This window comes from Astyanax mexicanus, unplaced genomic scaffold (genome assembly GCF_023375975.1).
Source record: "Astyanax mexicanus isolate ESR-SI-001 unplaced genomic scaffold, AstMex3_surface scaffold_36, whole genome shotgun sequence".
Classification (NCBI taxonomy): domain Eukaryota; kingdom Metazoa; phylum Chordata; class Actinopteri; order Characiformes; family Acestrorhamphidae; genus Astyanax; species Astyanax mexicanus.
This window is the reverse complement of record NW_026040046.1, coordinates 2,763,949-2,778,272: the sequence shown is the minus strand read 5'-3', so window position 1 is coordinate 2,778,272 and position 14,324 is coordinate 2,763,949. Positions and strand designations below refer to the sequence as shown.

At 38.5% G+C, this 14,324-nt stretch overlaps 1 protein-coding gene across 3 annotated transcripts in view; it reads left to right on the top strand.

Annotated features, from left to right (window-relative positions):
• The window catches only part of crtc3 (CREB regulated transcription coactivator 3), a 99,750-nt gene that overhangs the window by 45,663 nt on the left and 39,763 nt on the right, over positions 1 to 14,324 (top strand). For all 3 annotated transcript variants that reach the window (XM_049473272.1, XM_049473273.1, XM_049473271.1), the window contains 2 exons: positions 7,342 to 7,380; positions 11,774 to 11,859. In XM_049473272.1, coding sequence (XP_049329229.1) covers positions 7,342 to 7,380; positions 11,774 to 11,859 — 125 coding nt within the window. The remainder of the gene's footprint in view (positions 1 to 7,341; positions 7,381 to 11,773; positions 11,860 to 14,324) is intronic.

The following is a 14,324-nucleotide window of genomic DNA, read 5'->3' as shown; positions in this document are numbered from 1 at the left end:
GTGGCCCACTGTTAGTTGCCTAGAGTTATCAAACTTAACACAGCTCTTAATAATAAACTCTCAGACCAGAAACTCGCTACTTTAACCCAAGCTAACCCTCATAAATATCACATTTACAGCCCGATATCACAAACAAACAACACAGTTCAGATATCTGAATGTCCTCACCTCATAAACATCTCCCCTCTCCCCGCCGCTCCACTGCACACTGCCACCCATCAGCCCACATGGCTTTAGTGGAATTATGGGATAGATTAGTGAATGCAGTGTGCTGAGCTTGCGTACTTTAAAATCTCCTGGTGCAGTATGTAATTGAACAGTGCTCCCTGGGATGATCAAGGTTTATACAATTCCACCTCACTCATTCCCACCTTAATCCCACCTCACTCAATTCCACCTCACTCATTCCCACCTTAATCCCACCTCACTCAATTCCACCTTAATCCCACCTCGCTCAACCCGATGTCAATCAATCCAACCTCACTCAATTCCACCTGACTCAATTCCACCTTGCTCAGTCCAACCTTAATCCCACTTCACTTAATTCCACTTTACTTAAATTCACATCACTCAAATCCACCTAACTCAATTCCACCTTAATCCCACTTTACTCAACCCCATGTCAATGAATCCCACCTCACTCAATTCCTCCTGACTCAATTCCACCTCACACAATTCCACCTCACTCAATATTACCTTACTTAGTTCCACCTCACTCAATCCACCTAATTCAAATCCACCACACTCAATCCCACCTCACTCAATCCCATGTCAATCAATTCCACCTTACTCAATTCCATGTCAATCAATCCCACCTCAGTCAATTCCACCTCACTCAGTCCCACCCTCATCCCACCTCACTCAATTCCTCGTTACTCAATTTCATCTCACTCAATTGCACCTCACTCCCACCTTACTCAATTCCACCTGACTCAATTCCACCTCACTCAGTCCCACCTTACTCAATTCCACCTTACTCAATTCCACCTCACTCATCCCACCTTAATCCCACCTCACTTAACCCCAGGTCACTCAATTCCACCTCACTCAGTCCCACCTTAATCCCACATCACTCAATCCCACCTTAATCCCACCTCACTCAATCCCATGTGAATCAATCCCACTTTACTCAATCCACCACACTCAGTCCCAACTTAATCCCACCTCACTCAACCCCATGTCAGTCAATCCCACCTCACTCAATTCCATATCGATCAGTCCCACCTCACTCAATCCCAGGTCACTCCCAACTCCCAAGTTACTCCCAACTCACTCAGTTCCACCTGATTTAATTCCACCTGACTCAATTTCACCTCACTCAACCCCACCTCAGTCAATCTTATGTCAATCGTTCCACCTCACTTAATTCCGTGTGAACCCCACCTCACTCAATTCCACCTGACTTAATCCCACCTTAATCCAACCTCACTCAATTCCACTTTACTTAATTCCACCTTAATCCCTCTTGACCCAATTCCACCTCACTCAACCCCATCCCACTTAAACCTATGTCAATCATTCCACCTCTCTTAATTCCATTTCAATCCCACTTTATTTAATCCCACTTGACTCAATTCCACCTCACTCAATCCCATCTTAATACCACCTCACTTAATTGCACCTTAATCCCACCTCACTCAACTCCATGTCAATCCAACCTTAATCAGGTCCACCTGACTAAATTCAAACTCACTCAAATCCACCTCACTCAAATCCACCTCACCTAATTCCACCTCACTCAACGCCACCTCACTCAATTCGACCTCACTCAATTCCACCTCACTCAATCCCACCTTAATACCCCCTCACTCAATCCTTTGTCAATTATTCCACCTCACTTAATTCCATGTCAATCCCACTTCCCAATTCCATATTGATCAGTCCCACCTCACTCAATTCCACCTCACTCAGTTCAAACTCACTCAATCCCAAGTCACTCCCAACTCACTTAAATCCACATGACTCAATTCCACCTGACTCAATTCCACCTCACTCAACCCCATTTTACTCAAACCTATGTCAATCATTCCACCTCACTTTATTCCATGTCAATCCCACTTTACTTAATCCCACCTCAATCAATCCCACCTCACTTAATTCCACTTTACTCAATCCCACCTCACTTAATTCCACTTTACTCAATTCCACCTCACTCAATCCCACCTTAATCCCACCTCACTCAATCCAATTTCAATCTATTCCACCTCACTCAATTCTACCTCACTCAATCCCACCTTAATCCCACTTGACTCAATTCCACCTCACTCAATTCCACCTCACTCAATCACATCATAATCCCATCTCACTCACTCCCATGTCAATCAATTCCACCTCGCTCAATTCTATGTCAATCAATTCCACCTCACTCAATTCCACCTTTATCCCCTATAACTCAATTTCACCTCACTTAATCCCACCTTAATCCCACCTCACTCAATCCCACCTTAATCCCACATCACTCAGTTCCACCTCACTCAATCCTACCTTAACCCCACCTCACTCAATTCCACCTCAGTCAATTCCACGACACTCAATCCCACTTGACTTAGTTCCACCCCACTTAATCCCTCTTTAGTCCCACCTCATTCATTTAAAGGGTGTTTGAACTAACTGCTAAAATTTCATTTTTCTCCCTTAATCCTATTTTAATCCCACCTCAATCAACGCCAACTAAATCAGTGCCACCTCACTTAATCCCATTTTATTTCCACCTCACTCAATCCCACCTCATTTAATCCCAATTTAATCTCAACTAACTCCATCCAAATTCACGTAATCCCACCTTAATTCCGCTTTAATTTTAGCTCACCCAGTCCCACCTCACTTAATCTTAATTTAATTCCATCTCACATAATCCTACCTCTTTTCATGCCACCCAACTCAGTATCATCTGACTTTGTCCCACCTCAGTCAATCGTACATTTCTTTTTCATTACACCTGACTCAATCCAACCTCACTCAATCCCACTTCATTTCCACCTCACTCAGTCCCACATCACCCATCCCCATGTTACTCTAATCCTACAATCCCCCTCTCAGTGTGAGAGTTTATGTAGCGGTAGGAACATAGATGTGGTTTATCAGATCTGTGTTGGGGCGGGCAGGATTACATCTCTGTTTTTTTCTGATGGATTATCATTATAAGCAGGATGTTGTGTGAAGTATCCAGGGCAGGTATGAGTCTGTAGGAGACAAGGTGCAGCATCTGTGGCCTGGAAGTTTATGAGTTATGTATGACAGTTGGGATGGGACTCTACCATTGCTCTGTTATTATGCTGAAACAGGATTAGACTGCTCCCTTGTAGAAACACAATAAAAAGAGTTAATTTCTCTAGGCTGCTCTACAGCACAATATTCATTATGTGCACTGTTGGCTCCTCCTTTGGATGCAGTTGTTATACTCTTGAGTGTCTGCCATACCTAGTATTCACTTATGTTTGTAATGCAACTTGCGTTTTATTCTAGCATAACTTTTTGGTCCAAGATAATATAGTTACAAGAATTAATTCTTATTATTTTGTTGCTATGCAGAGCAATTCATGTTTATCTAGATGTAGATTTCAAGTTTAAACCAAGATTCAACTGTGATTAAAATGATACAGTTCCTAATCAGTTGTCAATGATTAGATGAAAAAATAAAGGCACCATCAATGGTTCTTTGAGCAATGCCATGTAAATGTGTGCCTGGTGAGTGGAATGAACACCCAGATCAGAACTCATCTGTGTTTCAAGACACAGAAGCTTTGAGGACACAGAAAATTGGATGACAGTAGTAAGAGAGGGGTTCAGTAGTGGAATAGGGAGGTAACAGGTAATATTTGGATTGATGTATTTTTTCCAAGAATATTAGAAATGTGGAGGTAGATCTAAAGGTACATTTACTTTTTATTTATGCAGAAATGTAGTTTCCCTCTTTCTATTTAACTCAGTAAATCAGAACAATAAAATATTCTCATTTAAAAAGCATCAAAACAACCCTGAGATGCTATAATAACCTAAAACAAATGCTCTAGTCTCCCTCCCAAAAATACAGGTAATAGCAGCATTAAAAAATGAATCATGATTTTAGTTATGATTAAAACAGTTTGTTTTTGTGATTTCATTGCTAAAATAAATATAATTTAATTTGACCAATCTAACACTGATTCTCTTAATGATTATTATTAAATGCTCATAGAGCTTAATGAGTCTTAGGGCTCTATTTTAACGATCTATAGCGTACTAGGTAATTGCGCTTTGCACAGCTGGATTTAGGGGCGTGTCCTGTGTCTTTGGTATCGTGAGGGCGAGAGAAAAATACGCCTTTATATCAATAAACTAAGAACAAGGATATCATGGTTGGGAAAAATATATATATATAAAAATATATTATAAAAAAATAAAAATAATTTTAATTAATAAAAAAATATATACACTACCGTTCAAAAGTTTGGGGTCACTCAAACAATTTTGTGTTTTCCATGAAAAGTCACACTTATTCACCACCATACGTTGTGAAATGAATAGAAAATAGAGTCAAGACATTGACAAGGTTAGAAATAATGATTTGTATTTGAAATAACATTGTTTTTACATCAAACTTTGCTTTCATCAAAGAATCCTCCATTTGCAGCAATTACAGCATTGCACACCTTTGGCATTCTAGCTGTTAATTTGTTGAGGTAAGCTGGAGAAATTGCACCCCACGCTTCTAGAAGCAGCTCCCACAAGTTGGATTGGTTGGATGGGCACTTCTGGCGTACCATACGGTCAAGCTGCTCCCACAACAGCTCAATGGGGTTCAGATCTGGTGACTGCGCTGGCCACTCCATTACCAATAGAATACCAGCTGCCTGCTTCTGCTGTAAATAGTTCTTGCACAATTTGGAGGTGTGTTTAGGGTCATTGTCCTGTTGTAGGACGAAATTGGCTCCGATCAGGCGCTGTCCACTGGGTATGGCATGGCGTTGCAAAATGGAGTGATAGCCTTCCTTATTCAGAATCCCTTTTACCCTGTACAAATCTCCCACCTTACCAGCACCAAAGCAACCCCAGACCATCACATTACCTCCACCATGCTTAACAGATGGCGTCAGGCATTCTTCCAGCATCTTTTCATTTGTTCTGCGTCTCACAAACGTTCTTCTTTGTGATCCAAACACCTCAAACTTGGATTCATCCGTCCACAACACTTTTTTCCAGTCTTCCTCTGTCCAATGTCTGTGTTCTTTTGCCCATCTTAATCTTTTTCTTTTATTAGCCAGTCTCAGATATGGCTTTTTCTTTGCCACTCTGCCCTGAAGCCCAAAATCCCGCAGCCGCCTCTTCACTGTAGATGTTGACACTGGTGTTTTGCGGGTACTATTTCATGAAGATGCCAGTTGGGGACCTGTGAGGCGTCTGTTTCTCAAACTAGAGACTCTAATGTACTTATCTTCTTGCTTAGTTGTGCAACGCAGCCTCCCACTTCTTTTTCTACTCTGGTTAGAGCCTGTTTGTGCTGTCCTCTGAAGGGAGTAGTACACACCGTTGTAGGAAATCTTCAATTTCTTAGCAATTTCTCGCATGGAATAGCCTTCATTTCTAAGAACAAGAATAGACTGTCGAGTTTCAGATGAAAGTTCTCTTTTTCTGGCCATTTTGAGCGTTTAATTGACCACACAAATGTGATGCTCCAGAAACTCAATCTGCTCAAAGGAAGGTCAGTTTTGTAGCTTCTGTAATGAGCTAGACTGTTTTCAGGTGTGTGAACATGATTGCACAAGGGTTTTCTAATCATCAATTAGCCTTCTGAGCCAATGAGCAAACACATTGTACCATTAGAACACTGGAGTGATAGTTGCTGGAAATGGGCCTCTATACACCTATGTAGATATTGCACCAAAACCAGACATTTGCAGCTAGAATAGTCATTTACCACATTAGCAATGTACAGAGTGTATTTGTCTAAAGTTAGGACTAGTTTAAAGTTATCTTCATTGAAAAGTACAGTGCCTTTCCTTCAAAAATAAGGACGTTTCAATGTGACCCCAAACTTTTGAACGGTAGTGTATATAAAATATAAACTCATTAAAAAGCTCATTTAAAACAAAAACAGTTCTCACCAAAACCTCAACCTATTCTTTATATTTGACAATATTTGATAAACTTACAGGTCCTGACTTATTTTTATTTAACTGAACTGAGTTTTATGTTATTTAAAGCCTCGCGCTGAATTTAGCTCTGCTCTGTGAAAGAGGAAGAGAGAGAGAGAGAAAGAGAGAGAGAGAGAGTGAGAGAGAGAGAGGCGCAGGGCATTTTGAAGACTACAAATAGAAGAAATCCTAATGAGAGCATTGGCATCAAACATCTGTTATCTGTCTATCTATCTATCTATCTATCTATCTATCTATCTATCTATCTATCTATCTATCTATCTATCTATCTATCTATCCATCCATCCATCCATCCATCCATCCATCCATCCATCCATCCATCCATCCATCCATCCATCCATCCATCCATCCATCCATCCATCCATCCATCCATCTATCTATCTATCTATCTATCTATCTATCTATCTAATCCACATGTGTCAAACACAAAGCCCGCCACGTCCTTTTATGTGGCCACGTCCTTTATAGTGTCTATAATAAATAGGTCAGAAGAGTGCTTTGACCAAAAAATACATTTCCCAGAATGCTTGTCGATTGTATTACCCGCGAAGTTACGGCCTACTGCCACTACACGGCAGTGTAGTCATTGATGTGGAAACCTTGCCGGAGGGAAGGTGTAACTTCGCGGGTGGAATTGAGACATGTTTATCCCATAATGTCCAGAAAAAGAAAAGTTGATGCAGACGGACGGCTGTGCTTCAAGGCGAATGACCGGTATGCCTTTTGTGTTACGAAGAGTGTTTCTGTTCTGTGTAAATATTTATAAGACAATACCTGATAAACATCACTGTGACAGCGCTAGTCGCAGTTTCACCTCAGCAAAGTACGAGGACATGAATCACTTATCTAACCAGCCTGTACTGATTTCTGCTCCAATAACCCTTTCAATAACCTCTAATAGCCTTTAATAGTCTCCAGTAGCCTTCAACAGTTTAACCTAAAAAAAACTAACCTAAAAATCTTTATTTCATACACAGAAGAACTTAAAAATGTTAAAAACGCTTCAGACTGGCTCAGCTTTGCCTGTTTGCCTGTCTGTCTGTCTATCAATCTCTCTATCTATCTATCTATCTATCTATCTATCTATCTATCTATCTATCTATTTAAAGATTTTTTAAATTGTACTTATATATTTGTTATTCTTGTTTTGTTGCATTGGTGTGCACCCATGCTTTATTTTGTTTTGCTTTCCTTTCTTTTTTTTCAGCCAGCATCAATGAAGCAGAGGTTGATGGTACCGGCAATGGTAAGAGTGTGTGTGTGTGTGTGTGTGTGTGTCTGTCTGATTGTGTGTGTGTGTGTGTGTGTGTGTGTGTGTGTGTGTGTGTGTGTGTGTGTGAGAGTGAAAAGACAAAACTATTGGGCATGTTGTGTTTTCATGCTAATATATAGAACAGAACAGAATATTTAAATATTTGAATAAATATTAGTATTCAATATGAATACATCAAGATACATAATAAATTAAGTAAATCTTTCTGATGCTTAAGTACCCTAGAAACAGAGTTGTGAATGTACTTACAACTGAATCATGTTTGACATTTTGCCTGAAACTAATTAAAATAAAACATTTGGTCAAAGGCTGAAAATCAATTGCTAAACTGCAGTTTCTTTTGCAGATTTTCCTTAAATTTTCATTTGCAAATTGTTTTTTTTTTTAAACAAACAGTCAAAATGACTGCTTCCATTTTTCTGCGTAGAAAAAAAGTATTTACTTATTTTATTCATTTATTTTTTGCTTTGAAATATTAATCTCAAAACAGTATCAAACTAAAACATGCCCAAATATATATAGACATGGTGGGTTTATTTTGAGATCTACATCTATATCCAAATAATATAAAAAATAGACCACATTTCTTACATTAATAGAAGACAGAGTCCAATGGGGTAGCCTGACATGCATCACACCAGAACTTTAACTACGCTCACGTGATGCAGACAGCAGCAGCTGTGATTGATCCACCTGGACACTGTTGACTACTGACTAATATTTTGAGTCACTCCAATGGAACTTTAAATTCAGCCCTCTGTAGGGTGATTCATTTACATACATGTGGAATTCTTGAATTCCTAACACATTAGCGAGTCCATATCAGGAAAGATATTCTGCATGATTTTTTCCCATTGAGATATGTTTCCAAAGTGTCATTTTTTGAGTAGTGAATATAAAAGTTGGCATAAGTCCAAGCACATCTCAGTAGTTCCACATTAATAATGGTATTTTACACACCATTTTTACTTCTAAGGAATTTGTTGAATTCTCCTGGTATTTGTCAGCAATGAACATCAAATATATATATGAATTGCAAAGGAATAGTCAATATCTCAAACAAGGGCAAAATGGCATACAGTTGAATTGTTTGAGATGCCACATCAAAACATTTTGTTTTTACTCTCCCCTAGTGCTGGGCGATATAACGGTATCGATTTGTTTCGCGATAATTTTTCCCTCGATGACGATGATAAGCCTGTGCAATAGAATTCGATAAACATTCATTTCCATTTCCGTCTAAGTGGCGCGGCAAACAACGAAAACACAACGTGTAATCAATCCAGAAGACGCTGGAGCAAATTAATAAATAGTTAAGAAAATTGTAATAGTTATTCTCATGCATGCAACAAAAAACCCTAAAGAATAGTGGAGTATGGCCCGACACACGCAAACAACCATAGTGTTTGTACTTTGGGAATAAACGGCCGCACTGTTCAGCACGTTTTAAATAAATTTTAAGTAAATTTTAAGCACTAAATGTAATTAATTCAATTTATATTAGGACCTCGGGGCAGGTGCTGCAAAAATGTGTATGTGGGGCGCGGATTAAAGGAAGAGGTTTTTTTGCGGAGCGGTAACAGGACAAAAACACCTTAAGAATGATGTCTAAATGACTTTCCTCTAATCTAATATAATTTAACATGGTTTAAGGATATAAAATAATTTCTAAACAAACGAACTTTTTAATATTGAGCTTATGGCCCAAGTGCAAAAACACAAAATCATTTATCATTTAGATTATCTGCCTGAACGCGAGCCCGAACCCGAGCTTGAACGCCAGCCTGACTCAGGCGCTGCATGAACTCGGGCCGGTCGAGAACACCGCTTTCCTCTCAGATTAGGCGGAAGAAAATGGTCTTTTTTTTAATGTAACAAATCACACTGTGATTTTTGTGATATTTCCCCAATTACAGCTCAGCTGCGCGTTTAAAGCTCAACGCATGAATTAATCGGTGCGCTGTGCGCCGCGCGTGCTCGCGGGGGATTTGACGCGTCTGTCAAGCAAGTTAATGGACCGTTTTGGGGGCAGAGATTAAGAAGTACAGCAGGTACATCTCAGATTTGTAGTTTAATGCTCTACTAAATTACTGGCTTTAAAACTGGCTCATGATATGGTCGGTTCTGGCTGGATTTTTTCCTGCCTACAGGCTGCATTTGACGGAAAGCAGCTCCTCAGTCAGACAACAGTGTCAGCATACAAATCGTGTGCGTTTCCTACAGGACAAACCATTTAAAAGTGCAGATAAACTCATTAAAAAATCACACAGTGTCTGTCTGGCTTAAAATACTTTTAATAAGGTACAGCTTTTAAATTAATAAATCAACATTCATTAAAAATCCGTGAGAAGTTCTGTATGCTAAATGACAAGCTAAGCTAATAAGCTAATAACATTTAATAATAACAGAAAAATAGATATGAATTTGGAAAATAACCAACTAAAGTGAGCTCAAAATACAATAATAAATATAATCTAACGAATTTCAAAATATAAATTAGAAATATTGAACTTCAATATTAAATTCAACTTCAACTACAAAAAACGCAAGGACCGATAGAACATAACGAACAGAAAAAAATAAATTTGAAATTGGAAAAAAAGTTCAAAATGCTAAAAGAAATAAAACCTAACGAATTTCAGAATATAAAATCTAAATATTGCACTGCAGCAGTACAAAAGCCTAAGTGCTTAAACAAACAAACCAAAAAACAGCCTATCACAAATCATTTTTTGAGCCCGACCCAGCTGAGGAAAAGGTGGGAAATCTTTTTTTTTCCGGCTGGGTCTTGGAAAACTTTGTGGTGAATTAAAGGGGCCGAGTTGCAATTTTTGTTTTACTTTAATCAGTTTTTAATCCGTCTTTTTAAAAACAAATATTCCAATATTGGCTGCCAATCAGTGCCCAATATTCTGAGCTCAAAAAACGCTATTCGGGCCAGCCCTACTAATCTAATATAATTTAACATGGTTTAAGAATATAAAATAATTTCTAAACAAACGAAATATTTAATATTGAGCTTATAGCCCAAGTTTTTTTTTCAGTCATGGAAAATTGGAAAAAATTGGAAAAAAGCCCGAGTTCATGCAGCGCCTGAGTCAGGCTGACGTTCAAGCTCGGGTTCTGGCTCGCGTTCATGATTAATTTGTTTTTTTTAAAAACTAATATTGGAATATTCGCTACCAATTACTGCCAAATATCCGGAGCTCAAAAAATGCTATTCGGGCCAGCCCTAATAATTATGGAGATACAGAAAAAAATATTGTGATAAAACTTCCATCACTCCCTTATTCTCTCACTAATAAAAACAAACCTTTAAGTGTGACACAAAGTGATTTGATTTATATCGTGATACATATCGATATCGACTGATATGGAAAACTATATCGTGATAAGATTTTTTCCCATATCGCCCAGCTCTACTCTCCCCCACTCCCCCAGGAATTCAATAACAGATGAGAAAACAAAGTCCATTTGGAAAAGGTTATAAAGTCATTTCTAAAGCTTTGGGACTCCAGCAGACCACAGTGAGAGCTATTATTCACAAATGGAGAAAACATGAAACACTGGTGAACCTTCGCAGGAGTGACTAGCTTACTGAAATTATTCCAAAATGGCATGGACAACTCATCCAGGAGGTCACAATGGAACCCAGAACAACATTTAAACAGCTGCAGGTCTCACCAGGGGCGTATTTAACCACCACGCAAACCAGGCAATTGATTGGGGCCCCAGGGACCAGGGGGCCCCTACTGGCCAAAAGGTTGGCGGAAAAAAAATGAAACGCATTATTTCTTTTTTTGTTTAACATCAAAAAGACACCGTACATGCAAGTTTAGCTAGGCGAGGTAGACTAAGGTAGCTTCGGAACAACCATCAAACGGTATTATCCCAGGGGTGCCCAAGAAAGAAAGAAAATTAAGCAAAGGAAGTCCAGCACAGAAAGCTTAACAAAGCTCACCAATTTTTTCGCAGCAGCAAGAAAAGAAACATCTAGAACGAGCTGATCTCCGGGGCTGTTTGCCTCGCGTCAGCGCTGTGGAACGAGCCGATTGCCTTTTGTATCATAGTTTCATTATTGACCGAATCAAGTTACAGATAACTAGTAACTTATTTTGCTTTAATTTAATCTCCTTTTGCTATTACCAAACACAATTCTGGTTGTGTTTACATAAACATAATACCATCTCTTGTAGTCTGACAAAAAGCAAATTAATAATTTTGAGTATATGTATGTATAAATGCTCTCAACTTACCCCCCAAATTTGATACACAGTAACTGTTCAATCAAATGAATAATGAAATCAAATGAACAAATGAACTTCCAAAACCGCCCCTGGTCTCACTTTTTTCTTTTTTCCTGCAGTCTTCTCATTCCCTACCATTCCTAATGAGGAGAGTCTGATTGGTGTGAGTAGGCCATTGCCCAAGCAGCTCTGGGAAGCCAAAAAGGTAAGTGACTTGAATAAGAATATGAGACTTCTTTAATTATTAATGCATAAATCCTCTGTTTAGAATATTTAGAAATAGACAAGAGGGAGAACATAATGCAAAAAATAGCAAATTTCAACTGTCCTCAAAATATATACTAATCATATTGTAGATTATTGCATAGTAAATAAATTACACAGTGCATAATTGGTCTCTGCCCCGAATTAGCCTAGAAAATGCAATAGGATTAGTATTGATTATCTCCTGCCAGTGTCTTGAGCAGTGTGTTTGAAAATATGTGATTGACTGGTGTAATGTAATACCCAAGAAGCACCTTCACACTCATTGACATTGTTTGATCTGGAGTCTGAGCTACTGGGTGGGAACTTAGAATGGTTAAAAGCTGACATGTCTTTTGTAATGTCTCATGAAAAACTGCCACACAAGACCACTGTGAAGGATTCAAAAACTGGATTCTATAACAAAAGTACCAATCCATGCAAACAAAGCACTTAAGGAAAGTCCAAAAATCAGAATAATAAAACATAAGCAAAAGGAAATAAAGACCAGACGAAATACAATAAAAGCTTTAAATTGCTAAAAAAAAATCTATATACAGAGCTAATGCCTAAGACCAGTAGAGTGGGAGGCTCTGCCAGTGACCCTGAATTCTGAAAGAAAGACAGAGGTTTAAGCAGGAATTCATGAAAGGAGGGAGCAATAAGATATTGAGCAGGCAGTTCTAACTGATAGGACAAAAGGGTGAACTGTTGAACAATCTTAAAAGGCCCAATAAAATGTGGACTTTACTTCTTAGAGGACTTTTAAGTCCTAATTAAATAATCAGACTATCTGCCTGACTTGGAATTGTAAAGTATCACCTCTTCTACGTTCTGCCTGTTTTCATCCTATAAACCGCCCACTGAATGCCAGATGTAAGCTTCCTCCCAGGGCTGTTGCCTCCTGTGCATCCACTCTTCCACATCTGGCAGATTGTGAGTTCAGTGCCTACAGACAGAAATCTGTGTTGGAACCATAAAACACATTGAAAAGGAGTCCCGTGCATGAGCTAGTCAGAGAGTTTTGAACCTACTCCGTCCCGGGAACAAGGGAGCTCCAATCAAACCTGCGTAGTGAACTGCGGACCTCTGTCTGACACAATCTCTAGTAAAAGCCATAAACCAGAACACATTTTCAAATAATGGCTCTGCCATTCCCAGGGCATTGGTAGTACACTAAGTATCAGTCTGCAGGATTAAGAGAACCCATTGGCGTAGGATCCGTGGGGGATATTAGAAACAGGTGGATTTGTCCCCCCCAAAAATGATATTGTTTCGCTCACCTCAGCTGTACCGCTGTGTATCTCTAAACGCTAAACATGGAGCTGGTTCAGGGAGAAAGTTCCGCCTCTAAGGAGAAAGAGCCAATCAAGAAAACCCCTCATCCTCGCTGTGAGTTTTAGCAGCAGCTGATATTATAACTAGTCTGGATATACAGAGATTTTTCTAAAAGAAAGGTAACGGAGCTAAACATGTAAACTGTGATGAGTTAAAAAGACGCGTCTCTGAACTAAATCCTCAGTATGCTTAATAAAATACAGCTTGTCAAGTTAGGTAGCTTAATTTAGGAATTAGATAGATAGGGTGTTAGGGTTTAAGAAAAAAAAAAACTATATGTAGTGTTCAGCTTGCCCTGATGTACCTGATCAGCCAATCACTATTTCATTTTCAAATTGTGTTCATTAATTTAGGATTGCAGGACTTACTGTCAGCTATAATGAACAAAACAACTAGTTATCTAGAAGCTGGATGTAGAGGATAGCCAGAATTTAGTACAGTACTTTGTCGGTAGTTTAAAGCAGTTTTTTAAACCTGGTCTTTCCCCTAAAATTGTGTGGCCTAAAATGGCGCATAAATAAATATTTTATATCCAGCAGTGTATTAGACACATCATATCACCACTTACTTTTTTAAGTGCCTTTATATTAGAGAAAGCTGTAGAATATGCATAACAGTGGGGATATGCAGTATAATATGCAGGAACAGGGTTGAGAAACACTGATCTAACCTGACTTCTGCCAAAAATCTCTATGAAACGTAAAGTTATTATTCAAAAAAGGACACCATCATAAGAAGTGCTTTCAGTAGAAAAAAATTAAAAGCGCAGGACTCAATGCTAGTACGTTTTTTAAAAAGAGAAAATGTAAATATAGAGAATTAACATGCCAATACATAGTAATAATAATAATCAAGTCTGTTATATTATTTTAAATATTAGGTGGTAACAAGTTTTTATCATATGTACATTATTCAGACACTGCACGCATATTTATTTTCTAACAACAGTAAATTTAATGTGGAGTAACATGTTTAGGTTGTAAAGTCACCTTTACTTGGATGTAACTAATAATAAACATAATGCAGAAAAAAGGGTTTATTTGTGATTAAAAGTAATTCCACAAATGTTGTTCTATGACACTATACTAT